General features: G+C 43.0%; 1 protein-coding gene across 2 annotated transcripts in view; it reads left to right on the forward strand.

Moving 5' to 3' along the window:
* Window positions 1-27,410, forward strand: part of LOC132396487 (WD repeat-containing protein 70) — a 182,490-nt gene that overhangs the window by 140,341 nt on the left and 14,739 nt on the right. For both annotated transcript variants that reach the window (XM_059974030.1, XM_059974029.1), the window contains exon 14: window positions 25,880-25,980. In XM_059974030.1, coding sequence (XP_059830013.1) covers window positions 25,880-25,980 — 101 coding nt within the window. The remainder of the gene's footprint in view (window positions 1-25,879; window positions 25,981-27,410) is intronic.

Raw genomic sequence — 27,410 nt, forward strand, 5'->3', positions numbered from 1 at the left:
AACTTAATACAAGACCAGAACATATGAGTTAAAGTAGCCACCTCAATATGACATCTATCACCAATAGGATTAATATTAGAAAAATTACGGGCTAATTTGTCCTTTGACATATGCGTCCGATGCACTACCTTGAACTGTATCAAGGACGACAGGCACAAATAGAAGTAGTATTTACCAAATGAAAACTTTTATCCTATTGATTATTTGAAAGTGACTTTGGAAACTCCAATTCCCATGCAGTTTTAATTTTATCATTAGATAACATACGCGAGTTCAATAACCATTTATAAACTATAGCTATTAGTCCTTTTTGAAATGGTTTGACCTGAAAAAGAGTATCAATAATATTGGGCGAATAAGCCAAAGGAAAATCTGGCAGTAAATTACGTAGAAAATTCCTAATTTGTAAATATCTAAAGAAGTGTACATTAGATAGGTCATATTTATCCACTAACTGAGTGAAAGACATTAGACAATTACCCAAGAACAAATCTAAAAAGTTACACACACAAAATGCTGGTGGAACACAGCAGGCCAGGCAGCATGTATAGGGAGAAGCACTGTCGACGTTTCGGGCTGAGACCCTTCGTCAGGACTAACTGAAAGGGAAGATGGTAAGAGATTTGAAAGTAGGAGGCGGAGGGGAAAATGCGAAATGATAGGAGAAGACCAGAGGGGGTGGGGTGAAGCTGAGAGCCAGAAAGGTGATTGACAAAAGGGATACAGAGCTAGAGAAGGGAAAGGATCATGGGATGGGAGATCCTAGGGAGAAAGAAAGGGGGAGGGGAGCACCAGAGGGAGATGGAGAACAGGCAGAGTGATGGGCGGAGAGAGAAAGAAAAAAAAGGGAGGGGAAAATAATTAAATATATCAGGGATGGGGTTAGAAGGGGAGGAGGGGCATTAACAGAAGTTAGAGAAGTCAATGTTCATGTCATCAGGTTGGAGGTTACCCAGCCGGTATATAAGGTGTTGTACCTCCAACCTGAGTGTGGCTTCATCTTGACAGTAGATGAGGCCATGGATAGACATATCAGAATGGGAATGGGATGTGGAATTAAAATGTGTGGCCACTGGGGGATCCTGCTTTCTCTGGCGGACAGAGCGTAGGTGCTCAGCAAAATGGTTTCCCAGTCTGCGTCGGGTCTCACCATTATATAAAAGGCCACATCGGGAGCACCAGACGCAGTATACCACACCAGCCGACTCACAGGTGAAGTGTTGCCTACCTGGAAGGACTGTCTGGGGCCCTGAATGGTGGTGAGGGAGGAAGTGTAAGGGCAGGTGTAGCACTTGTTCTGTTTACAAGGATAAGTGCCAGGAGGGAGATCGGTGGAAAGGGATGGGGGGGGGTTGAATGGACAGGGGAGTCGTGTAGGGAGCGATCCCTGCGGAAAGCAGAAAGAGGAGGTGAGGGAAAGATGTGCTTGGTGGTGGGATCCCGTTGGAGGTGGCGGAAGTTACACAGAATTATACGTTGGATCCGGAGGCTGGTGGGGTGGTGGGTGAGGACAAGGGGGACCATATCCCAAGTGGGGTGGTGGGCAGATGGGGTGAGGGCAGATATGTGGGAAATGGGAAAGATGCATTTGAGAGCAGAGTTGATGGTGGAAGAAGGGAAGCCCCTTTGTTTAAAAAAGGAAGACAGCTCCTTCATCCGGGAATGAAAAGCCTTATCCTGAGAGCAGATGCGGCGGAGATGGAGGAATTGTGAGAAGGGGATAGCATTTTTGCAAGAGACAGTTATGCCTGCCTTTTTGTTGGCTTTGTGGAACAGTCCATGTTCCAAACCTATACGGGTATCCGTTCCCTTTTCCTTCGCTACATCGACGACTGCACTGGTTCTGCCTCCTGCACGCATGCTGAGCTCATTGACTTAATTAACTTTGCCTCCAACTTTCACCCTGCCCTCAAATTTACCTGGTCCATTTCCGACACCTCCCTCCCCTTTCTTGATCTTTCTGTCTCCATCTCTGGAGACTGCCTATCTACTGATATCTACTATAAGCCTACAGACTCTCATAGCTACCTGGACTATTCCTCTTCCCACCCTGTCTCTTGCAAAAATGATATCCCCTTCTCATAATTCCTCTGTCTCTGCTGCATCTGCTCTCAGGATGAGGCTTTTCATTCCAGGACGAAGTCATGCTGCATTTGAAGTTTCACCCTTTCCTTGTATAAGTCTTCAGTAGGTAATACTGAATAAACTTTATCTATTTCTTTAATCCTGTTAGTAATCACTAAAAGCTCCACTTTAGTTTTCTTCCTTAAACCTGCTGTATATGAAATTATATGTTCCCTAAGAAAAGATTTCATCGTATCCCAAATAACCAACTTTGATATACCCTCAGTTGTATTTAATTCAAAAAATAAAGAGATTTGCTCTTTTATAAAACTTAAAAAAGTTGAATCATGGAGCAGTGCAGCATTGAATCTCCACTGAGCTGTCTTCCGTGAGTTATCAGAAAGCTTCAGTGTGAGTTTCATAGACGCGTGATCTGACAGCACAATAACGTCATGCGCACAATCAGCAACAAAGGATACCAATCGCGTATCTAACAAGAAAAATCAATTCTTGAATATTTATGATGTACATGTGAAAAAAAGGAAAAATCTTTATCTTTAGAATGTAGAAATCTCCAAATGTTTAACACACAGTATTCAAGTAAAAACAAATTAATGCAGGACGCAGCCTTATTAGGAAGGCACGGATTGGTTGGAGCAAGAAGGTAGCGGGAGAGCACCTAAGGATTTCCAGCGGGAAGACATTTTGAGTTCTCTGGTGAAGAGAGAGGCCAGAATGCACAGGCGCGTGACATCAGCCAGTTGAGCGTGAGCAGTTTAAATAGAAGGCAGCCATATCCAGCGGGCAGCATTGGGAGCGGGCAGCAGAGTAAAAGGGCTTTGGCTCCAGGGGCTTCAGTGATAACAGGACGAGGTGAGGCAGTTGTAGATTGTAAAAGGAGGTAGTATGTATGTGAGGCCAGTTTTCTGTGGTTGGTGTCAGATGTGGGAGGTCCTGGAGTCTCCTGGCGACCCGGACGGCCGCATCTGCACCTAGTACATCGACGTGCAACTCCTAAGGGACCGTGTTAGGGAACTGGAGCTGCAGCTCGATGACCGTTGTCTGGTCAGGGGGAGTGAGGAGGTGATAGAGAATAGTTACAGACAGGTAGTCACTCCAGGGCCATGGGGGACAGAGAAATGGGTCACAGTCAGGAGATTGAAGGGGAAGAGTCAGGTACTAGAGACAACACCTGTGGCTGTATCCCTTGACAATAAGTACTCCTGTTTGAGTACTGTTGGGGGGGCAGCCTGCCTGGGGGAAGCGACAGTGGCCATGCCTCTGGCACAGAGTCCGGCCCTGTGGCTCAGAAGGGTAGGGAAAGGAAGAGGAAGGCAGTAGTGATAGGGGACTCTATAGTTCAGACAGGCAATTCTGTGGACGCAGGAAAGAAACTCGGATGGTAGTTTGTCTTCCAGGTGCCAGGGTCTGGAATGTTTCTGACATAGGTAGGAAAAGGGAAGAGGTCCTGAAAGAAGACTACAGGGAGTTGGGAAGGAAGTTGAAAAGCAGGACCTCAAAGGTAGTAATCTCGGGATTACTGCCTGTGCCATGTGACAGTGAGAATAGGAATAGAATGAGGTGGAGGATAAATGCGTGGCTGAGGGATTGGAGCAGTGGGCAGGGATTCAGATATCTGGATCATTGGGACTTCTTTTGGGGTGGGTGTGACCTGTACAAAAAGGACGGGTTGCACTTGAATCCCAGGGGACCAATATCCTGGCTGGCAGGTTTGATAGAGCTGTTGGGGAGGGTTTAAACAAGTTTGGCAGGGGGTGGGAATCAGAATGTGAGTGCAGGGATTAAGCTAGAAGGACAAGGGCATGATGCTAAGAGTTCTGAGTTGATGAGGAAGGACAGGCAGGGGACAGAACATAATTGTAGCCAGTTACAGGGGTTGAAATGTGTCTATTTCATTGCTAGGAGTATTAGGAACAAGGAGGATGAACTTAGAGCATGGATTAGTACATGGAACTACGATGTTGTGGCCGTTACTGAAACTTGGTTGGAGGAAGGGCAGGTTTGGATGATGCAGGTCCTGGGGTTCAGGTGTTTTAAAAGGAATAGGATGGGAGGTAGAAAAGGAGGGGGGTGGCATTGCTGGTCAAGGAGAGTATCACAGCTATAGAAAGGAAGGACGCTGCAGAAGGAGTGTCCACAGAGTCAGTCTGGGTGGAAGTCAGAAATAAGAAGGGATCAATCACTGTGCTGGGAGTAGTCTATAGGTCCCCAAATAGCCCTCGGGACATCGAGGAGCAGATAAGCAGGCAGATTTTAGAATGGTGCAGGAAATACAGGGTAGTCGTTATGGGTGATTTCTACTTCCCTCATATTGACTGGCACCTCCTGAGTGCAAGGGGGAATAGATGGGGCTGAATTTGTCAGGTGTGTTCAAGAAGGATTCCTGACACAGTATGTGGACCGGCCAACGAGAGGAGAGGCTATACTGGATCTAGTTCTGGGTAATGAACCAGGCCAGGTGACAGACCTCTTGGTGGGGGAGCATTTTGGTGAGAGTGACCACAACTCCCTTAGCTTCAGCAATAGCTATGGAAAGGGATAAAATCAGATGAAATGGTAAAATGCTTAACTGGGGAAAGGCTAACTTTGAAGGGATGAGGCAGGAACTAGCGAGAGTAAATTAGAAACAGATGTTCAAAGGGGAACGCACAGAAGTAATGTAGGAGAAGTTTAGGGACCACTTGAGCTGGGTTCAGGATAGGTTTGTCCCACTGAGGCAAGGAAAATATGGTAGGAAAAGGGAACCGTGGTTGACAAAACATGTGAAGCAACTCGTCAAGAGGAAAAAGGAAGCATATGTTAGATATAAGAAGCAGGAAGTAGGAGGCACTTATGAGAAATATAGGGTAGCCAGGAATGAGCTAAAAAAAGGACTTAGGAGAGCTAGAAGGGGGCATGAGAAGTCCTTGGCATGTAGGATTAAGGAGAACCCCAAGGTATTCTATGCATATGTGAAGAATAGGAGGAGGATGAGAACGAAGGTGGGACCGCTAAAGGATAAAGAGGGCAACATGTGCCTGGAGGCGGAGGATGTTGGGAAGGTCCTAGATGAATACCTTGCTTCAGTATTCACAAGTGAAAAGGATCTTGGCTGCAAGGGAAGTGCCGGTGGACTGGAGAATGGCAAATGTAGTTCCCTTGTTTAAAAAAGGTAATAGGGAGAAACCTGGTAACTATGGACCGGTGAGGTTGGGGAGGTCCTAAATGAATACTTTGCTTCAGTATTCACACGTGAAAAGGATCTTGATCAGGATGAGGTCGAAGTAGAGCAGGCCTGTGTACTGGACAATGTGGAGATTAAGGAAGAAGTGCTGGATCTTCTTAAGTACATTAAGATTGATAAATCCCCAAGGCCTAATATGATACACCCCAGGTTGTTGTGGGAATTGAGAGAAGAGATCACAGGAGCATTAGCTATGATCTTTGAATCCTCTTTGGCTGCAGGGGAAGTGCTGGAGGACTGGAGAATGGCAAATGTAGTTCCCTTGTTTAAAAAAGGTAATAGGGAGAAACCTGGGAACTATAGACCAGTGAGTCTTACGTCGGTGGTATGCAACCTACTGGAAAGGATTCTTAAGGATAGGATCTACGAGCATTTGAAGAAGTGCAGTCTGCTCATGGATAGTCAACATGGCTTTGTGAAGGGAAGATTGTGCCTCACAAGCCTGATTGAGTTTTTTGAAGAGGTAACAAAAGAAGTTCATGAGGGTAGGGCATTGGATGTGGTCTACATGGACTTTAGCAAAGCATTTGACAGGGTCCCTCATGAGAGACTTATCTGGAAAGTCATGAGGCATGGGATCAGTGGAACCTTGGCTGTTTGTATAAAAAATTGGCTTACAGGAAGAAAGCAGAGGGTAGTTGTGGAAGGAAAGTATTCTGCCTGGAGGTCAGTGACTAGTGGAGTGCCGCAGGGATCTGTCCTGGGACCCCTGCTATTTGTGATTTTTATAAATGACCTGGATGTAGAGGCAGAGGGATGGGTGAGTAAGTTTGCGGATGACATGAAGATTGGAGGAGTTGTGGATGGAGCTGTAGGTGGTCGAAGGTTACAAGAGGATATAGACACTCTGCAGAGTTGGGCAGAAAAATGGCAGATGGAGTTCAATCCGGACAAGTGTGAGGTGATGCATTTTGGAAGGACAAACCAGAAGACTGAGTACAGGATTATTGGTCAGTTACTTAAGAGTGTGGATGAACAAAGGGTCCTTGGGGTTCAAATCCATACATCCCTCAGGGTCGCTGCACAGGTTGATAGGGTGGTTAAGAAGGCCTATCGGATGCTAGGCTTCATTAACAGGGGGACTGAGTTCAAGAGTAGAGAAGTCATGTTGCAACTCTACAAATCTCTGGTGAGATCGCACTTAAGAGTATTGTGTTCAATTCTGGTCACCTCATTATAGGAAGGATGTGGAAGCTATGGAGAGGGTGCAGAGGAGATTTACCAGGATGTTGCCTGGTTTGGAGAACAAGTCATATGAAGCAAGGCTGGCAGAGCTGGGACTTTTCTCTTTGGAGCGTAGAAGAATGAGAGGGGACTTGATAGAGGTCTACAAGATTATGAGAGGCATAGATAGGGTGGATAGTCAGTACCTGTTTCCCAGGGCACCAATAGCAAACACCAGAGGGCTTATGTACAAGATTAAGGGAGGGAAGTTTAGGGGAGACATCAAGGGTAAATTTTTACACAGAGGGTTGTGAGTGCCTGGAATGACTTGCCAGCGATGGTGGTGGAAGCTAAAACATTTAGGGGTACAGTCAGCCCTCCTTATCCTCGGATTCCGCATGCGCAAGTTCAACCAACCGCGGATCGCAAAAACCCGGAAGTGCTCTTCCAGCACTTGTTGTTCGAGCATGTACAGACTTTTTTTCTTGTCATTATTCCCTAAACAATGCAGTATAACAACCATTTTACATTGCATTTACATTGTATTAGGTATTATAAGTAATCTAGAGATGATTTAAAGTATACGGGAGGATGTGCATTGAGATTGAAAAAAATCGGAAGTTCTCTTACTAGATAAGTCGGAACAGGTACAACCGATAGTATTTAGCGTCAGTTATTCAAACATTTGTCTTCGTATATAGCATATATTTTACCCTTCTATGCATGTAAAACACTTAAGAACGTATGTTTCAGCGCCGGGTTTGGGAACGGAAGTTCTCAGGACTCAGGACAGACCGTTCCCGAGTGCACTCTCCACCATGCCGGGTTGAGGTGAGGATCAAAAACCCAAAACCCCAAAGCCCAATAATTAAACTACTGCGTTGCTTAGTAATAATCGTAGCTTTTATTGTGGCAGAGCCTTTCTCACTTTATCCTTTAAAATTGTTCCTCTAGTTGATCGATGTAGCCTAACGCTTTTCCAATGACCGATGGCGTTTCACCTCCTTCCGATCGCTTTATTATTTCCACTTTATTTTCAATCCTGATTATTTTCGTGAACAGAACCACTGCGCATTCAGCATTCAGCTCTGGCGCCGTGTCTTAATGTCCACCACACTGAGACAGGTTAAATAAGGTCTGCAGTTCCACTGGTTCCTAAGGTCCACTGGATTGAGACAGGTTGCATAAGGGACTCAAGCATCCGTGAATTTTGGTATCCGCGAGGGGTCCTGGAACCAATCCCCCGCGGATAAGGAGGGCTGACTGTATTTAAGAGCCTCTTGGACAGGCACATGGATGAAAGAAAAATGGAGGATTATGGGGTAGTGTGGGTTTAGTATTTTTTTTAAGGATTATATGGGTCGGCACAACATGGAGGGCTGAAGGGCCTGTACTGTGCTGTAGTGTTGTATGGTTCTATGGTTCTGTGGACCTATCAATCGAGGGATTGAGACAGCAGTTGAAGTCACCGCCCATAATCAACTTATATTTATTTAAATTCGGCAGTGCAGAAAATAACTTCTTAAAAAATTCAGGACTATCTATATTAGGAGCGTGCACACATACCAATGCCACCTTTTGACCACATAACAAGCTAGTAACAATTAAGTATCTTCCAATTGAATCAATGACAGTATTAAAATGTACAAGAGACTTTAAAATTAATAAAAATAGACACTCCTATATTTTTTGAAATTGTCAGTGGTATTGAGAACCCTTCCAAAATTTAAAAAAAAATGATTTTCATCTTCCCTACAGATGTGGGTCTCTTGTGCAAAAATAATATTGGCTTGAAATGTTCTCAATTTCTTAAAAACCTTTCTACACTTAATAGGTTGATTCAAGCCGTTCAGGTTCCAGGAAATTATATTAATTTTATTAACCTCCATACTGAGATTTTAATTTAAGGATTTATAAAAACAACATAATTGACAAGAAAACCTCTCAGGACTGCCCAATCGAAAAAAAACCTAGACTAGTAGCCCCACCCCCTTCCCACAAAGCCAGAAAAAAAACTATCCAATAGACGGATAGCAAGCTAACTACACCCCTAAACCCATGTCTCTAATAGGCAGACTCTTTTTTTAAAAAAAAACTTATATACTAACACCAATGACTCAAGACACAACATCAGATGTGTAGAAAAAAAATCAAAAAATTCCAAGAATTATAATAATATGTCTAACAGGGGTTAAAACGTAGTTAACAGCGGCCATCTGAAATTAATTTAATAAATCTTGATCATGTATTCAAAAAAGAAAAATCTAATCAAGTAATATGATTCATCTAGTATTAAACTCTTACAGATCCTAAAACAAAGCAGAAGGGAAAAAAAATAAAACTACCATACAATGTCTGGACCAACAAAGAACGTAAATTAAACTTTCAACGATTGAGCTGAAAACGACTTTTGACTAAAGATTGAATTCAATATTATGTCTAATAGATGCTAGCACTTAATTAACAGCAGTCATCTTAACTTCATTAAGTAAAAAATTGATCATATATTTAGAAAAAAATATTTCAAGCCAATAATATGTTGTGACTTATGTTAAATTTATATGAATCTTAAAAAAATGAAAAAAAAACCAAGAATCATAGCGATGACTATACAGACATAGAACATTGATTAGACTTTAAACTATTCAACTACACACGATTGTCAGCTAAGGATTAAATGTTGAAGTTGCTTGCAGAATGGCACTGGAGAAGTTGCTTACGGCAACCGATTTAAACTCGTTGAGAAACTTCCTAGCTTCCTCAGGAGAATCAAGATGTTTAGGACGAGCGTTAGGCAGAAAAATTATCAAGTGGGCAGGATAGTGCAAAGGTGAGTGAAGATTTTTCCTATGCAGATCTGCCGTCACTTCTCGATATCTAATTCTGTGTGCATAAACTTCAAGGGCAAAATCTTCAACTATACGAAACTCCATAATATTGTAAGTTAACTTACCCTGCTTCCTGGCATTTTGAAGAATTGCTTCTTTAGTAGCAAAATAATGTAAACACAGAATTACCGCTCGTGGTTTCATCTCAACCGATGGCTTGTTGTGGGGAATTGGGTGCACCCTGTCTATTAGCGGAGTGGTTTCAAGTATCACATTAAAAAGTGAGTATAACATACTCGTGAAAAACTTTAATGGCTCACCAGTTTCCATATTTTCAGGCAAACCCAGTATACGTAAATTCATCCTTCGGCTTCTACTTTCCAGATCAATCATTTTCTATTTAATTCTTGATAGTTCCAACAAAACCTCAGCAATTTTCTTTTTCATAGTAGAAAACTTTACCTCCTGCTCTTTAATCACATGATGTATTGTCTCTTGTTGTCTTCCAGTTTTATTAGTGTCCCTTTTAAGCGTTTGATATTGAGATTCCAAATTCCTCAAAGATTCTTGGACGGCAGATACAGTTGTTTTAGGCTTTTGGTTACCATTTGTCAGTTTATCAATTTTAGAATCCACCATTCCAATTCTGGTACAGTCAGTCCTCCTTATCCGTGAGGGATTGGTTCTGGAACCCCTCGTGGATACTAAAAAACACAGATGCTCAAATCCCTTATTCAACCTGTTGCAGAGCAGTGGACATTATGACCCCGCAGAGCTCTGAATCCGCAGTCTTTCTGTTCACGAAAATAATCACGATAACGATCGAAAATAAAGTGAAAATAATAATGCGATTGGAAAGAGGTGAAAGTCCATCGGTCATTGGAAAAGCGTTAGGCTACAGTCGGTCAATGATCGGAACAATTTTAATGGATAAAGTGAGAAAGGCCCTGCCCCGATGAAAGCTACAATTATTACTAAGCAACGCAGTGGCTTAATTATTGGGTTTTGGGTTTTTGATCCTTCACATCAACCAGGTATGGATGGAACGCACTCGGAAGTGGTCTGTCACTGGATCGAACTCGGGAACTTCCCGAGCCCGGCGCTGAAACGTACGTTCTTAAATGTTTTATATGCATAGAAAGGTAAAATATATACTATATACTAAGACAAACGTTTGACTAACTGATGCTAAATAATACTGGATGTATCTGTTTCGACTTACATAATAAGAGAATTTCCAATTTTTTGTCGATCCCGATGCACGGTAATCAACGCACATCCTCCCGTATACCATAAATTCAGGACTATAAGCCGCTACTTTTTTCCCACGCTTTGAACACTGCAGCAACATTGCGGCCTATACTACGGTGCGGCTAATGCATGTTTTTTTTTTCATGCCGCCAAAAACATTTTGCCTCGTAACAGTAGACTGTTATGAATCCCGTAACTGGAGAACTTACCAGCAAAGATAGAGAGGTCCGTTGAAGTCTGATGTCACTATTTTCAAACGTTTTTATTTATAAAGGGACACAAAAGTAGGGTTAATACATACATTCAGATAGTGCACATCGTCAACACTCAATCTAAAGCGCGGGTATAGTGATAATCATCATTAAGAAGTGAGCTCTGCTGTTGTCTAGGGGTTAATAGATTGTCCGTTGGAAATATAAAAGTCACTCAGAAAGTCTGCAGGCCTCAGCCCTTTGAAAATCGCTGGGTTTCACGTGGGGCGACCTAGAGAGAGAGATTGGGGGAGAAGAGAAAGAACTGGCCGAGTCTTGATGAATCTTCCATGAAATCGGGGGAGCGTTGGTTTCCTCGCCCCGATGTTAGTTAAAAGCGGTTTTCTGTGATTCCAGCCACAAATTCCAATCCTGGAATCTAACGCACGTGGCTTCCTTCAGAATGGCTTCCTGCTACTGTGGGAACACTCTCTAGTGTCTTCTTGGTGCGTCTGAGGGGGCTGTCCCCCGAGACTCTCCTTTATACTTCCTCACGGGGTCGTAGGAGTCAATCAGGTTGGGATGATGCAATCTCTCTCTCAACCAGCCCACCTTGCCCGAGGGCTTTTCACGTGGTCTCCATGAGACAATAGTCGCTGTCGTCTTATTCTGTATCCCGGGTGGGACGTGCAATTTGGCACGTTTCTCTCTCTCTCTCCTACTGGGTCTACCCTTCAACGGGTGCTCTTGCGATTCTCACAAAGGAGGGGGCTGGGATCATAGCAAGACCAATAAAATTGATGAGTAGTTCACAGAGGTCCAATGAAATTGTACGATAAATCAAGCGCACTTTCACAATTAAATTATTGTAAATCAGTCATTTGTACTCACCCTCATCAACATGGAGAACACTCGAAGAAAAGCATTAAAGGCAATCAATCTGGTGGTTGAAGAAGGAAATCGAGCTGCTGCACATAATCTTGGCATAAATGAATCGATGGAGAGACGGTGGAGACGCCAGCGTGAACTGGGCATTTAAAGTGGCGCTGCGCGTTGAGTGGGAGGGTTGGATAACGAGCGGAGAGAAATCCTTTACCAAAACAGGACGCATGCGAAGAGCATCTTTAACTCAAGTCTGCCAGTGGATCCTAAATGCGTGGAGCCGTGTCACAACATCCACCATCACCAACGGGTTTCGAAAGGCTGGACTGCTGCATGATGAAGAGGACCGCGTGCGCTCAAGTGAGAGCGACAACGAAGAGACTGAAGTGAGTGACGAGATCCTGAGGTTTTATTCAATTCGGACACTGAAGGACTTTGATGGTTTTAGTGCGCAGGAGGAAGATGAAGAAGGTGATCAATAACTTTTCCTGGTAGGCTGCAGTATATATATTTTTTTACCAGTCGTTAGGAGATATTGGATACTGTTCAGTAAAAAAGTATACGCAACGTAATTTGTGTGTTACTGATACGTATGTACGATATTTAAAAGTAGCTGTGTTACAGGCACTGTTTGAAAAAAAGCATTTGCAATATGTATTTGTTTATGTTACCATACGGATTTAATTAAAAGTTAAAAAATCCTCACGTGTAATATCTTTCTGTGTAAATATCTCATATTACAACGTGGGACACCTGCGGCTTATAATCCGGTGCGGCCTGTACAAGTACAAAATTGATTTTCTTTCTAAAATTAGAGCGTGCGGCTTTTAATCAGGTGAGCTCTGTAGTCCGGAATCTACGGTACTTTAAATTGTCTCTAGATTACTTATAATACTGTTACGAAATCCCGTAACTGGATCATCACTTACCAGCAAAGATAGAGAGGTCCATTGAAGTCTGATGGTACTATTTTTAAAAGTCTTTATTCATGAAGGGGCACAAAAACACGATTAATAAAAACATTCAGATAATATACGTCGTCACTACTCAATCTAAAAGCGCGGGTCTAATAATAACCATCAATAAGAAACAGTTCGATCGTTTGTCTAGGGGATAATATATTGTCCGATGGAAATATAAAAGTCACTCAATTCCTGCAGGCTTCTGGCTTTTCGGGGGGGGGGGGGACACGGCTGGGTTTTCACTTGTTGGAGAGAGAAAGAGATTTGTGAGAAAAGAAACTTGCCCGAGTCTTTTATGAAGCAAATCCGTTGAATCGGGGAGCGGGCTTCCCCGTTGTTAGCTAAAAGCGGTTTTCTGTGATTCCAGCCACGGATTCCAGGCACGGAATCCAACGCACGTGGCTTCCTTCAAATGGCTTCCCGCTACCACGGGATCGTTAGCGTTTCTTCTGGTGTGTCTGAAGGGGCTGTTCCCCCAGACCCTCTTTTATACTTCCTCAAGGGGTCTCAGATGTCAATCAGGTTGGGATGATGCAATCCCTCTCTCAGCCAGCTGACTTTGCCCAAGGGCTTGCACGTAGCATAGTCCCCAATCCACAAATGTGGTCTCCAGGAGACAATGGCCAGGTCTCTCTCATTTCCTGGGTCCTCTGAGCCAACCCAATAATGCTCTTGCGATTCTCACAAAGGAGGGGGCTCCCCCGCCCCTTTGGCCCCTCAGAGCTGTGGTGCATTCATAACACCCCCTTTCTTCAAAGCGTTTCACCAGCGGTGAAACGAAGAAGTACAGAGTCTTACAGGGTTTTAGAATCTAACACAATACAAAAGTTTTTTTTTTACAGAGTAATACAGTTATACATTCAAGTCAGTATCTAAACAGTTAATGATTACAGTGTCACTTTCTTTAATATCTTAACATCGCGTACCGTACTAAAGTCTTGTAGCATCAGACTTCAATTTAATAACCACCTATTTTTTTTATTTCTTTCCTTCAGCAACAAACTAAGGAGGTGTGATCTTAGCTTATGTGCATCTACAAAAGTTTATGCGAATACTAATCGTTTCGGTCGTTTTACTTAACCGGCAGGTCTCCAAGGGGCTGTCTTTATTATTCACAGGCTTTGGCGCAATCCCGTACAACCTGCTTTGCTGTTTAAAATGGCATCCCCATTAACCGTCGCCTCTTTTCCGGTGAGTCCCCCCCCCCCCCCCCCCCCCCCCCGTGGGGAACTTGAGTAATTTGGCGTGGTAAACTCCTGCCCGCCTCGTTCATAGGGGTTATTTTATCAACACTATATCCCAAACTTAGACCATTTCCACCCAATTCTTTAATTTTACCCAGGTGGCTAGCCCTTTTGTCAGGACCCTTCAGGCTATTGGTTTTTAATTTAAACTCTTTGTTCAAGTAGCATTTCGAAGACGGCCTCTTCACACCCCATCCTGGCATAACAATAGAGTGGGGGCCCTGCTATCTCCCGGCTCACTCTGTAAGCGATCTGCCAGGTTTAAAATTTTTTTATTCGACATGGGAACTACAGACTTTCCGTTTCCTTCAATAATAATCCTCATCTCCCCATTTTTAAATTCTGCATTAACTTTGAACACACCTTCGAGTCCAAACACCTGGGAACTCACACTTCCCACGGTTACCAAGGTTAACCCTGTTTCTACTGAACCAAGTCTATCTGACCCACAAGGACGGCCGCCCCGTTCCACTGAATCAAATACCTCAGACTTCTTCTGAGCTCCGTTACTAGGTTCAGTACCACGTGCATCCCCATCTTGGACACACTCAAACGGGACATTGGCCTCTTCCAGGCTTTCAATACCTGTACCCTTTTTAAATTCTAAGTTCCCCCATTTCTCCCAGCTACTCTTTGGGCAACTCCCTTCCGGAGTAAACTCAACCCCGCGGGCTGAAACAACCTCATCCACCAACCCAGCAGACTTCTTCGAGGTAAGGGCACCCTTTTCAGCTAGGGCTGCCCTCATTTCATTATCGGGAACACCTTTAAAATTTTCAACTTCCTCAAACAGTTCTGCCAAACCAGTCAGATCATCCATTTCCAACTCTGGACCTCTTAACCGCTCTGTCGGTTCCTCATCTTTATTTTCTGCCTCTAGGACCTTTCTCCTCGCTAAAGACAGATCTACCTCCGCTCCCTTCCCCTCATTCACTTTACTACTCTTCGTTTTACCAGCCTCTAAACCCTCGTGGTACAGGGTCGGTAGAAACATCTCGGCCAAATCAAAACTGGCTAGATTTAAACTGTTTTCGTTCTCAGCTGCCTTTCTCGACAGGCTGCGAGTGACCGCGCATGCGGGATAGATCTGGGACTCTAGGGGCGGAGCCACCGCACTCACCGGTCGGCGGGTCGGCATCATGGCTGCCCAAACCTTAACCACCTGCTAAATTGTTACCGAGAAGGACAGCCTCGTCAGTTCTTGGGAACTCGGATGGCACCCCTATTTCAACGGGTCCAGACACCAGCTCACAATCCATAATGACCTCATGTAAAGCCACCATTTCTACTCCTGATCAACGACAGCTCAGCCCCCGTGTCTCTCCAGATTTGTACGGGAACTGGTGTGTCTTCCTCCCTCACAGACACGGTTCCGTGTGACAGACAAATCTCAGACCCTTCTCGTACTCTTGTCTACCCGGGGCTCTCTGGTCGATTTACTGATTACCACGGCACACCCGATAGGGACTGCGGCTTTCCCTTTTCCTATCTCTTTCCTCAGAGCAAAGCATCGAGATGCAATATGCCCTCCCTTTCCACAATTAAAACAGGTCAAGCCCGGAAACCTCTGGCCGTCTTGCCTTTCCCCCTCAACCTTACCGCTAGCTCCCGGTGGACCTCTGCCTCACTCGTCGGACTTTCTCGATCGTTCCCACGGTCTCTCTGGGAATTCTTATTTGAGGAAAACTTTGTCTTGTGGGTTAGGGCATATTCATCCGCGAACCGAGCAAATTCTGAAATGGACTTATTCGGTTTCTCATTCAAATACATCCGGATGTCCTCCGAAACACAACTTTTAAACTTCTCAATCAAAAGTAACTCCCTGAGACACCCATAATCCTCATCCACTTTTTCCGCGGTGCACCAACGGTCTAAGAGCACACCCTTCTCATAGGCAAACTCGGTATACGTCTGATTCCACCCTTTTCATAAATTTCTGAACTTTTGTCTATATGCTTCAGCTACTAGCTCGTAACCCCGGAGAATGGCCGCCTTTACTTGGTCATATTTCTCTTCCCCTTCCCCCTCCGTGGGCAACGCCGCATATGCTCGTTGTGCCTTCCCTCTTAACACACTTTGTAACAACGCCATCCACTTCTGATTCACTGCCACCTTTTCAAAAAGCAAGAAATAACTATCAATATCCGTCTCCTCGAACGGGGGTACTAACCTCAATGCCCAACTGACATCAAACCGCTCCTCTCGGTCCGACCCCTGACTTGGTTGCTCTTGCCTTAACTTCTCCATCTCCAAGTCATGTTTCCTCTCCTTCTCCTTCTCGGCCCTCTCCTTCTCCTTCTCTGCCCTCTCCTTCTCCTTCTCAGCTGCTTCCAGCTCTTTTAATTTAATTTCATGTTCCCACCTTAATTTTTCCAACTCTAACTGAGCTGTCCCACTAGCTGGTACCTTTTCAGGGATATTTTCCAATACCTCAGCTGTAAACACATTCTTCCCAATATAATACTGAGTTATTGCCCTTCGCACCTCCCGCTTTTTCATTGACAACCTCACTCCTGTGAGGTTTAACTCCTTCGCCAATTTTATCAAGTCCGATTTGGAGGCCACCTCCAATGCCTCCAGAGTCGGGTTTTCTATAAATTCACCAATGTCCATCTTTGCTGGTTTCCCGTCTGGCTACTCGTGTAACCAGATCCAAGTTTTGGACCTACAAGCCTGATTCACTGGCCCTCCAATTTGGTGTCAAATCCTGAGACGAGAACCCCAACTGTTACGAAATCCCATAACTGGATCACTTACCAGCAAAGATAGAGAGGTCCGTTGAAGTCTGATGGTACTATTTTTAAAAGTCTTTATTTATGAAGGGGACACAGGGAAAAGTTAGAGGTTGGGGCATACTGGAGTTCAGAGTCAATGAGATATACAGCACAGAGATAGGCCCAATGTAGTACACACAAAAAGCTGAAGGAGCTCAGCAGACAGGCACCATCTATGGAAAAGAGTAAACAGTTGAAGTTTTGGGCTGAGACTCTTCATCAGGCCCTTTGGCTCACTGAGTCTGCTCAGACTATTAACTATCTGATCAAATTCTGACCTATCTAGAGTGAAATAATATCTTTCCTTACAAGGGGAACCCAAACTGTTGGCAACACCAAAGATTATTGCCTTGATTGGTGTTTAATACAGTTACAATAAGACTTGCATATTCTTTGAGCTTGAGATGCAGGGTGAACTCAACAGTTGCATACAAAATTGTCTTGGTGTACAAGTCAGTGCATTGATCCAGAGGTGATAAGAGAGCTTAAGGTTAAGAAACCCTGAGGGAACAGTGATCGCAATATGATCAAGTTCACATTGAAATTTGAGAGGGAAAAAATAAAATCCAAAGTTTCGGTCTTTCAGTGGAATAAAGGAAATTACAATGGCATGAGAGGGGAACTGGCTGAAGTTGACTGGAAAAGGACATTTGCAGGAAAGACAGTAGAGCAGCAATGACTGGAGTTTCTGCGAAAAATGAGGGAAGTGCAAGACAGATATATTCCAAATAAGAAGAAATTTTCAGAGGGAAGAAGGACACTACCGTGGCTGACGAGTGAAGTCAGAGCTAAATAAAAATCAAAAGAGAGGGCATACAAGTAAGCCAGAGCTAGTGGGAAGATAGAAGATTGGGGAGCTTTTAAAAACTTGTAGAAGGAAATGAAGAAAGTCATTTGGAAGGAAAAGATGAATTATGAGTGGAAGCTGGTGACTAAAATCAAAGAAGATACTAAAAGCTTTTTTAAGTATATAAAGGGTAATAGAGAGTCAAGGGTAGATATAGGACCAATAGAAAATGATGCTGGGGATATTGTAATGAGAGATGCAGTGATGGCAGGGGAACTGAATGTGTATTTTGCATCAGTCTTCACAGTGGAAGATGTCTGCAGTATACAGGAGATTCAAGAGTGTCAGGGAAATGAAGTTTGTGCAGTGAAAATTACGACTGAGAAAGTGCTTAGGAAAGTTAATGGTCTGAGGGTGGATAAATCTCCTGGACCTGATGGAATGCACCCTTGGGTGCTGAAGGAAGCCGGAGAGATGCAGAGGCGTTAACGATGATCTTTCAAGAATCGATAGATTCCGGCATTGAACCGGATAACTGGAAAATTGCAAATATTACACCGCTATTTAAGAAGGGTAGGAGGCAGCAGAAAGAAAACTGTTGACCTGTTAGCCTGACATCAGTGGTTGGGAAGTTGTTGGAATCGATTGTTAGGGATGAGATTACAGAGTACCTGGAGGCACATGACAAAATAGTCCGAAGCAAACATGGCTTCCTGAAAGGAAAATCCTGTCTGACAAACCTACTGCAATTCTCTGAGGAAATTACAAGCAGGGTAAATGTCTAAAAGGAGATGCAGTAGACGTGGTGTACTTGGATTTTCAGAAAGCCTTTGACAAGGTGCGGTACATGAGGCTGCTTGGCAAGATAAGAGCCTATAGAAGTACAGGGAGGTTACAAGCATGGGTGGAGCAGAAAACAGAGTGGGAATAAACAGATCCTATTCTGGCTGGCTTCTGGCTACCAATGGAGTTCCACGGAGGTCAGTGTTGGGACTACTGCTTTTTACAATGTATGTCAATGATTTGGACAACGGTATTAATGGATTTGTCCTTAAATTTGCTGATAATCCAAAGATAGGTGGAGGAGCAGGTAGGTTGAGGAAACAGAAAGCCTTCAGAGAAACTTAAATAGTTTAAGGGAATGGGCAAAGAAGTGGCAAATGAAGTACAATGTTGGGAAGTGTATGATCATGCACTTTGGTGGAAGAAATAAACAGGCAGACTATTATTTAGATGGGGAGAGAATTCAGAATCTAGAGATGTAAAGGGATTTGGGAGTCATTGTGCAAGATACCCTAAAGGTTAACCTCCAGGTTGAATCTGTTATGAAGAATGCAAATGCAATGTTGGCATTCATTTCTAGAGGTATAGAATATAAGAGCAGGGATGTGATGTTGAGGCTCTATAAGGCACTTGTGAGACCACACTTGCAGTATTGTGTGCAGTTTTGAGCTGCTTATTTTAGAAAGGATAAACTGACATTGGAGAGGGTTCAGAGAAGATTCACGAGAATGATTGCTGGAATGAAAGGGTTACATGTGAGGAACTTCTGGCAGTTCTTGGTCTCTATTTCCTGGAGTTTAGCAGAATGGCGGGGGGGGGGGGGGGTCTCAGAAACATTCCGAATGTTAAAAGGCTTGTACAGAATTGAATTGAAAATACACATGGACTAAGATGTTAACTGCCCTGTGCTATCATCAGTTTTTCTGCCACCTGTCTTCAGGAGTTTCGGCCCGCTTATGATCAAGACCACCTCCCATTGATGAGCTTAACAACTTGGCATCTGCCTCTATCAGAGTTGTTGGTCGCTTCCATCCAATAGATCGTGTACTCTTCGGGTATCTATGCAGCTACTGAAGAGTTTACAAAAGGTGGATACACTGTCCGACTATCTGCCCCTCTGGGCGTACTTAGTCCACACCCATGATGATCCTGTCTCTGCTGCCTCAGCTACAGCCCTGCTGGTTGACTTGATCTCTCTTCTACTAAAGCTAAGGTCACGGAGCCACTTCAAAGTGAATGCAATAAAGCCATGGCACCCTACTTCAAATGGATAGCATAAGACCTTCCACCCTCTGTCTCTGCACTCTGATCTTAATTCTGCAAACTTGGTTAACTTGCGCTCACGGGCTTCATCGATGTTGTCTTCCCAGGGGACTGTGAGTTCACCAATAACCAATTCTCTACTGGTGTCAGACCATACGATTATATCTGGATGCGATGTGGTGAAAACTATTTGCTCTGGGAAACTGCCTTTCCCATCCAGGTCGGCCTTGACACACCAATCATTGGCTGAAGAAAGTCTGCTTGATCGTGGGCCTGCACTGTACACCCTTGACTTGGAGCCTTCTTTCACAAATGATATGCGATGTTCTGTGCAGCATAGGGCATGAGATAAGTTGTGCTGCAGTACTCTCTGCTCAACCGCTTCTGTTACAACTTTGAGAACGTTGCTATGTCTCCAAGTGTACATGCCGCTGGAAAGATTGACTCTGCATGCACTCAAAATATGTTGAAGTGTTCTCTTTTCTCTTATCTTCATACCAAGTGCTGAGGTTGGCAGGTGTTGGGAGCAGGTCATACACAGCTCTACATAGAAAAGAAATGTGGAGCGGTTTCATCTGCCACAGAACATTCCAAGATAGATATCTATCTTGTTTAGATATGGCAAAGTTATTTCCCATGGTAGGGAATTCTAGGGCATAAGGGCACGATTTAAAGATTGAAGACATCCTTTTAGAACTAAGATGCGGAGAAATTACTTTAGTCAGAGGGTGGTAAATCTGTGGAATTTGTTGCCATGAGTGGCTGTGGAGGCTAAGTCTTTGGGCGTATTTAAGGCAGAGATAGATAGGTGCTTGATTAGCCAGGACTTCAAAGGTTATGGGGTGAAAGCAGGGGAGTGTGGATGACTGGAAGAATTGGATCAGCCCATAATAGAATGGCGAAGCAGACTCGATGGGGCAAATAGCCCACTGCTCCTATATCTCATGTTCTTATGGTCAGCGGTAAGTAATGGAGGCGTGGTATTCATATTGGAGTCCTGTGACCAGTGATGTACCACAGGAATCTGTGCTGGGTCCTCTGTTCTTCATTTCTATGAATGATGGTTTATGAATGAATTTCATTTGAATGAAATTCATTTCTATGAATGATGGGATAGATGATGAATTCTATCCCAGATGGTCTGTTGCCTCCCTGGTGCCAGGGTCCGCGATATCTCGGATCGAGTTCTCAGTATTCTCAAGAGGGAGGGTGAGCAGCCAGGTGTAGTGGTCCATGTAGGGACCAATGACTTGGGTAGGAAGAGTGAGGAGGTCCTGAAAGGTGAGTTTAGGGAGCTAGGTGCCAAAAAGGACAGGACCTCCAGGATAGCAATCTCAGGATTGCTTCCAATGCCATGTGCAGGTGGGTTTAGAAATAGTAAGATAGTGCAGATCAACATGTGGCTGAAGACATGGTGCAGGAGGGAGGGCTTCAGATTTATAGATAATTGGGCAGTTTTCCAGGGAAGGTGGGACCTGTTCCGGCGGGACAGTTTATATCTGAACTGGAGGGGGACAAATATTCTTGCAGGTAGGTTTGCTAGAGAGGCTCCAGTGGATTTAAACTAGATATGAGGGGGGAGGGGAACCAGAGTGTAGGAACAGATGTATGGGAGAAGCAAGAAAAAGAAGACAGTAAAGTTCTTTGCACTGTTAGAGATAAACAGAGAGGAAGAGGTGGAGAATTTCTTAAATGCATTTATTTTAATGCTAGGAGCATTGTAAGAAAGGTGGTTGAGCTGAGAGCATGGATTGATATCTGGAAATATGATGTTGTAGCTATTAGTGAAACATGGTTGCAGGAGGGGTGTGATTGGGAACTAAATATTCCTGGATTTCGTTGCTGCAGATGTGATAGAATCGGAGGGACAAGAGGGGGAGGTGTTGCACTGCTTGTCAGAGAAAATATTACAGCGGTGCTCTGGCAGGATAGATTGATTAGAGGGCTCGTCTAGGGAGGCTATTTAGGTGGAATTGAGGAATGGGAAAGGTGTAGTAACACTTATAGGGGTATTTTATGGACCACCTAATGGGGAGCGAGAATTGAAGGAGCAAATTTGCAAGGAGATAGCAGATATTTGTAGTAAGCACAGGGTTGTGATTGTGGGAGATTTTAATTTTCCACACATAGACTGGGAAGCCCATTCTGTAAAAGGGAAGGATGGTTTGGAGTTTGTAAAATGTGTGCAGGATAGTTTTTTGCAGCAATACATAGAGGTACCAACTAGAGAAGGGGCAGTGTTGGATCTTCTGTTAGGGAATGAAATAGGTCAGGTGACGGAGATATGTGCTGGGGAGCATTTCGGGTCCAGTGATCACAGTGCCATTAGATCAATATAATTATGGAGAAGTATAGGACTGGACCCAGGGTTGAGATTTTTGATTGGAGAAAGACTAACTTTGAGGAGAAGCGAAAGCATTTGGAAGGAGTGGATTGGGACAATTTGTTTTATGGGAAGAATGTATTAGAGAAATGGCGGTCATTTAAAGGTGAAATTTTGAGGGTACAGAATCTATGTTCCTGTTAGGTTGAAAGGAAAGGTTAAAAGTTTGAGACAGCCATGGTTTTCAAGGGATATTGGAAACTTGGTTAGGAAAAAGAGAGTTATCTACAATAAATATAGGCAGCATGGAGTAAATGAGGTGCTCGAGGAATATAAAGAATGTAAAAAGAATCTTAAAGAAATTAGAAAAGCTAAAAGAAGATACGAGGTTGCTTTGGCAAGTAAGGTGAAAATAAATCCAAAGGGTTTCTACAGTTATATTAATAGCAAAAGGATAGTGAGGGATAAAATTGGTCTCTTAGAGAATCAGAGTGGACAGCTATGTGTGGAGCCGAAAGAGATGTGGGAGATTTTGAACAATTTATTTTCGTCGGTATTCACTAAGGAGAAGGATATTGAATTGTGTAAGGTAAGGGAAACAAGTAGGGAAGTTATGGAAACTATGACAATTAAAGAGGAGCAAGTACTGGCACTTATAAGGAAAATAAAAGTGGATAAATCTCTGGGTCCTGGCAGGATAATCCCAAGGACCTTGAGGGAAGTTGGTGTAGAAATAGCAGGGGCTCTGACAGAAATATTTCAAATGTCATTAGAAACGGGGACGGTGCCTGAGGATTGGCGTATTGCTCATGTGGTATGCTGGCCTTTATAAATCAGAGCATTGAGTATAGGACTTGGGATGTAATGTTAAAATTGTACAAGGCATTGGTCAGGTCGAATTGTGTACAGTTCTGGTCACTGAATTATAGGAAAGATGTCAACAAAATAGAGAGAGTACAGAGAAGATTTACAAGAATGTTACCTGGGTTTCAGCACCTAAGTTACAGGGAAAGATTGAACAAGTTAGGTCTTTATTCTTTGGAGTGTAGAAGTTTGAGGGGGGACTTGATAGAGGTATTTAAAATTATGAGGGGGACAGATAGAGTTGACATGGATAGGCTTTTTCCTTTGAGAGTAGGGGAGATTCAAATAAGAGGACATGAGTTGAGAATTAGGGGGTAAAAGTTTAAGAGTAACACAAGAGGGAATTTCTTTACTCAGAGAGTGGTAGCTGTGTGGAACGAGCTTCCAGTAGAAGTGGTAGAGGCAGGTTTGGTATTGTCATTTAAAGTAAAATTGTATTTATAGGTATGTGGACAGGAAAGGAATGGAGGGTTATGGGCTGAGTGCGGGTCAGTGGGACTAGTTGAGAGTAAGCATTCGGCACGGACTAGAAGGGCGGAGATGGCCTGTTTCCATGCTGTAATTGTTATATGGTTATATGTAAATGACAATGTTGTTAACATGGTTAACAAGTTTGCAGATATCAAAATTGGTCATGTAGGGGACGTAGTTAATGGAATAGCAGGATCTAGTTGAAATTGGGCAAGTGTGAGGTGTTGTATTAGATAAGTAGGATTTGCAGAATAAATGTTAGGGTCCAGGAGAGTGTTATAGAGCTCAAGGAACTAGGGGAACAGGGTCATAATTTCCTGAAAGTCTCCACATAGTTAGAGTGTGGTGAAGGGGGTATTTGCCAGACTTGCTTCTGTTAGCCATATTTGTTTTCTTCTGTTTTGTTTCTTTGGCAATATAGCGCAGAGTAGACCCTTCTGGCCTTTGGATTCACAACAAATCAAATTAACCCTGATACAATGACCAGTTAATCTGCACGGTATGTGTTTGGACTGTGGGAAGAAACCAGAGTGCCTGGGAAAAACTCACACATTCAGACTCCTTTTCGAATGATGCCGGAATTGAACTCTGAACTCCAGAGTGCCCTGAGCTGGAATAGCGTCACGCTAACCACTACGTTACCATGGTGTCCATTATTGAATACAAAAATTGGGAGTGGTGTTACAACTGTACAAGGCTTTGGTGATCGGTATTGGTCACCCAGATATAGGAAGGATGCCAGTAGGCTGGAAGCATACAGCAAAAGTTCCCAAGGCTCTTGCCTGAGCTGGGGAGTTTGAGATATAAGGAGAGACTTTAATATACGATATTTAATATTTTGGACACAAGAATCGACTATAGCAGCTTGCCCACAATGGGTAAATTTGGAATGTAAATCTGTACAAGACTTTTCGTTGTTTTCAATTTTAGGAATTTCACTTCCTTTTTCTTTATCTAAATTGAATAAACAAATAACTAATCCTATAGTTAAACATACATTGCGAATTTGGTTTCAATTTTGTAAATTTTTTGGCTTGAATAAGTTCAGCTTATCAAGCCCTATAATATCTAACTTTCTTTTTCGGCCCTCTTTTATGGATCAAGCCTTTGTTTTATGGAAAACAAAAGGTATAACATGTTTTCGTGGTCTATTTTTAGATGATAGCTTTATGTCCTTTGAACAGCTAACTAATAAATATAATTTACCTAAAACTCATTTTTTTTAGATATTTGCAAGTTAGAAATTTTTTGAATAATGAGTTACAGTCTTTTCCGAAACTATGTCCATCGGACATTATGGAAAGAATTTTAGCTCTGAATCCTTGTCAGAAGGGTTTAGTAGCTGTCATTTATAATATGATCATGAAAATACAGCCAGAAGTATCAGAAAAAATTAAGAAGGAATGGGAAAAAGAACTTCATTGTCTTATACCCACTGAGCAATGGGAGAAAATTTTACAATTAGTCAATTTGTCTTCTATTTGTGCTAAACATGCCCTAATACAATTTAAGGTTGTATATAGAGCTCATATATCTAAGGATAAACTTGCTCGATTTTATTCTTATGTTAATCCAACCTGTGACAGATGCCATTCTGATGTTGCCTCATTGACCCATATGTTTTGGTCTTGCCCTTGTTTGCAAAATTACTGGAAAGATATTTTCAGTATTATTTCAACAGCTCTGAATATCAATTTCCAACTACATTCTATTACTGCAATTTTCGGTTTACTGATGGCGGATAATAGTCATTTATCCCCCTCATCTCGACGAATGATTGCATTTGTTACATTAATGGCTAGAAGATCTATTTTATTGAATTGGGAAGAAATTAATCCTCCAACTATATTTCAGTGGTTTTCTCAAACTATCTCTTGTTTGAGCTTAGAAAAAATTATAAGTGTTGTCTTTGATCCTTCAGTTAAATTTGAAGAAACTTAGAGACCATTTATTCAACATTTTCATATGAGTTAAATTGTCTTTTCCTAAACCTCACTTTTATTATCCTTAATTATTTGGATGGAGGTTCAGAGTTATTGGCACTACTGTGTATATTTGACATTATGCAATGGCCCATGTTGGTTAGTGTTTTTTCTCTCTTTTTTTTTGGGTTTTTAAAAAATTTCTTTTGTTCATAAATACTATGAGTTTGGGAGGTTATTATATATTGATTATCATATATTTGAATGTCTATTTAAACTATTAACTATGTACTCTCAAACTCTGTATTCATGTTTCATTTATGTTTGCTTAAAAATTAATAAAAAGATTTAAAAAGAAAGAGACTGAACAGGCTGGGACTTTATCTGCTAGAATGGAGGAGGCAGAGGGTTGACTTTATTGAGGTGTATAAAATCGCGAGGGGCAGAGATCGAGCAGGTAGCCACAGTTTCCAAGGATCAAGGAGTCCAAAACTAGAAAGTACAGGTTTAAGGTGAGGAAGATAGTTTTAAAGTGACTTAGTGGGGGCGTGGAGGTAACCTTTTCACATAGAGGATAGTTGGTATATGCACAACCTGCCAGCAGAAGTGGTAAACGTTGGAACAGTTACAATGCTTAAAAGGCAGTTAGACAAGTCCATGGATAGGAACGATTTTGGAGGATATGGACAGGTCCATAGATAGGAAAGGTTTAGAGGGAATTGCCAAACATAGACAAATGGGACCAGCACAAGAGGACAACTTATTTCTTTCTCAGTGTGCTTCTCTGACACTCTCTCAGTATTTGAAACCTGCACTACTACTTAAAGTCTGAATATGAAATGGTGTTCTGTTCATTTTTCAGAGTGTCATTCGTTGTTTGTGGCATCCAAAACTGAACCAGATCATGGTGGGAACAGGAAATGGACTGGCAAAGGTCTATTATCATCCAGTGAAAAGTCAAAGGTACAGAATCATAATACAAGTGGCTCTTGATTGTGCCAGGGACAAACTCAATGTCCACACAATGTGGACCCTTTCTGATTGTTGATCACAAACAAGAGAAAATCTGCAGATGCTGGAAATCCGAGCAACACACCCAGAATGATGGAGGAACTCAGCATGCCAGGTAGCATCTATGGGGGAAAGAAAGTACAGTTCATGTTTTGAGCCAAAACCCTTTGGTAGGACAATGTGGACCCTTCCCAGTTGTTGACCATAGTGTCCACACACTGTGGATATCGAAGTGTGTCTGACTCAGGGCTTGTTTTCACTGGAATTTAGAAGAATGAGAGGTGACCTCATTGAAACCTATTGGATGGAGAAAGGCCTTGTGAGAGTGGATGTGGAGAGGATGTTTCCTATAGTGGGAGTGTCTAAGACCAGGGGACACAAACTCCGAAAAGTGGGGTGTTCTTCTGGAACGGAGATGAGGTTTTTTTTTAGCCAGGAAGTGGTGATTCTGTGGAATTCTTTGCCCCAGGCAGCTGTGGAGGCCTGGCTTTATATATATTAAAGGCAGAGATGGATAGATTCTTAATTTCATCAGGGCATGAATGGGTACAGGGAAAAGCAGGAGATGGGGTCAGAGAGGAATCTTGGATTAGCCATGATGAAATGGCGGAGAAGACACAATGGTCTTATGGTATCAAAGGTGGTGATGAATCAACATACAGGAAGTAGTTTGAAAATTTGGCTGAGTGGTGTAATAACAACAACCACTCACCCAATGACAAGACCAAGGAGCTGATTGTAGACTTAAGGAGAGTGTTACGAATGAGGAGCAAATCTGATGGACAGAAGGGTCCAGAATCACCAGTGCCCCCCCCCCCTTTTTGAGAATCGCAAGATCGCTATTATTTCGGGTCTGAGACCCAGGAAATGAGAGAGAGAGACGCAGAATACACAACCAGGTGGGATGTCTCTTAACAAACGGAACGGAACCACTGATTACTGCTATTGTCTCTTGGAGAAGGAATTGTGTATTGAATACTGTACTAGTCATTGAAACCCCTCAGGGGACAACCAGAGTGGTCTGGTTGAGGGATTGCATCATCCCAACCCGATTGACATCTGAGACCCCATGAATGAGGATAAAAGAGGGGTCTGGGGAACAACCCCTCAGACACACCAGGAGAAACGTATGAAACCAGTGGGGGGCTTGTGTGTGTGTCCCTCCTTGCCTGGGTGGCGAGTCCCCCATGGAACGGTCTAGCTAAAGGACAGATACGGCTCAAGATCGTACCAAGGAAAGTTGGCAAGTTTTTCTCTCTCTCTCTCTCTCTCTCCAACAATTGCAACACAGCGACAAACAAACAACGGCTGCAGCCTGTATGAACTGAAATGAACTTTAGATTTCCATCAGACAATTCATTATCCCCTAGACAATGATAGAG

This window comes from Hypanus sabinus, chromosome 7 (assembly GCF_030144855.1).
Source record: "Hypanus sabinus isolate sHypSab1 chromosome 7, sHypSab1.hap1, whole genome shotgun sequence".
NCBI lineage: Eukaryota > Metazoa > Chordata > Chondrichthyes > Myliobatiformes > Dasyatidae > Hypanus > Hypanus sabinus.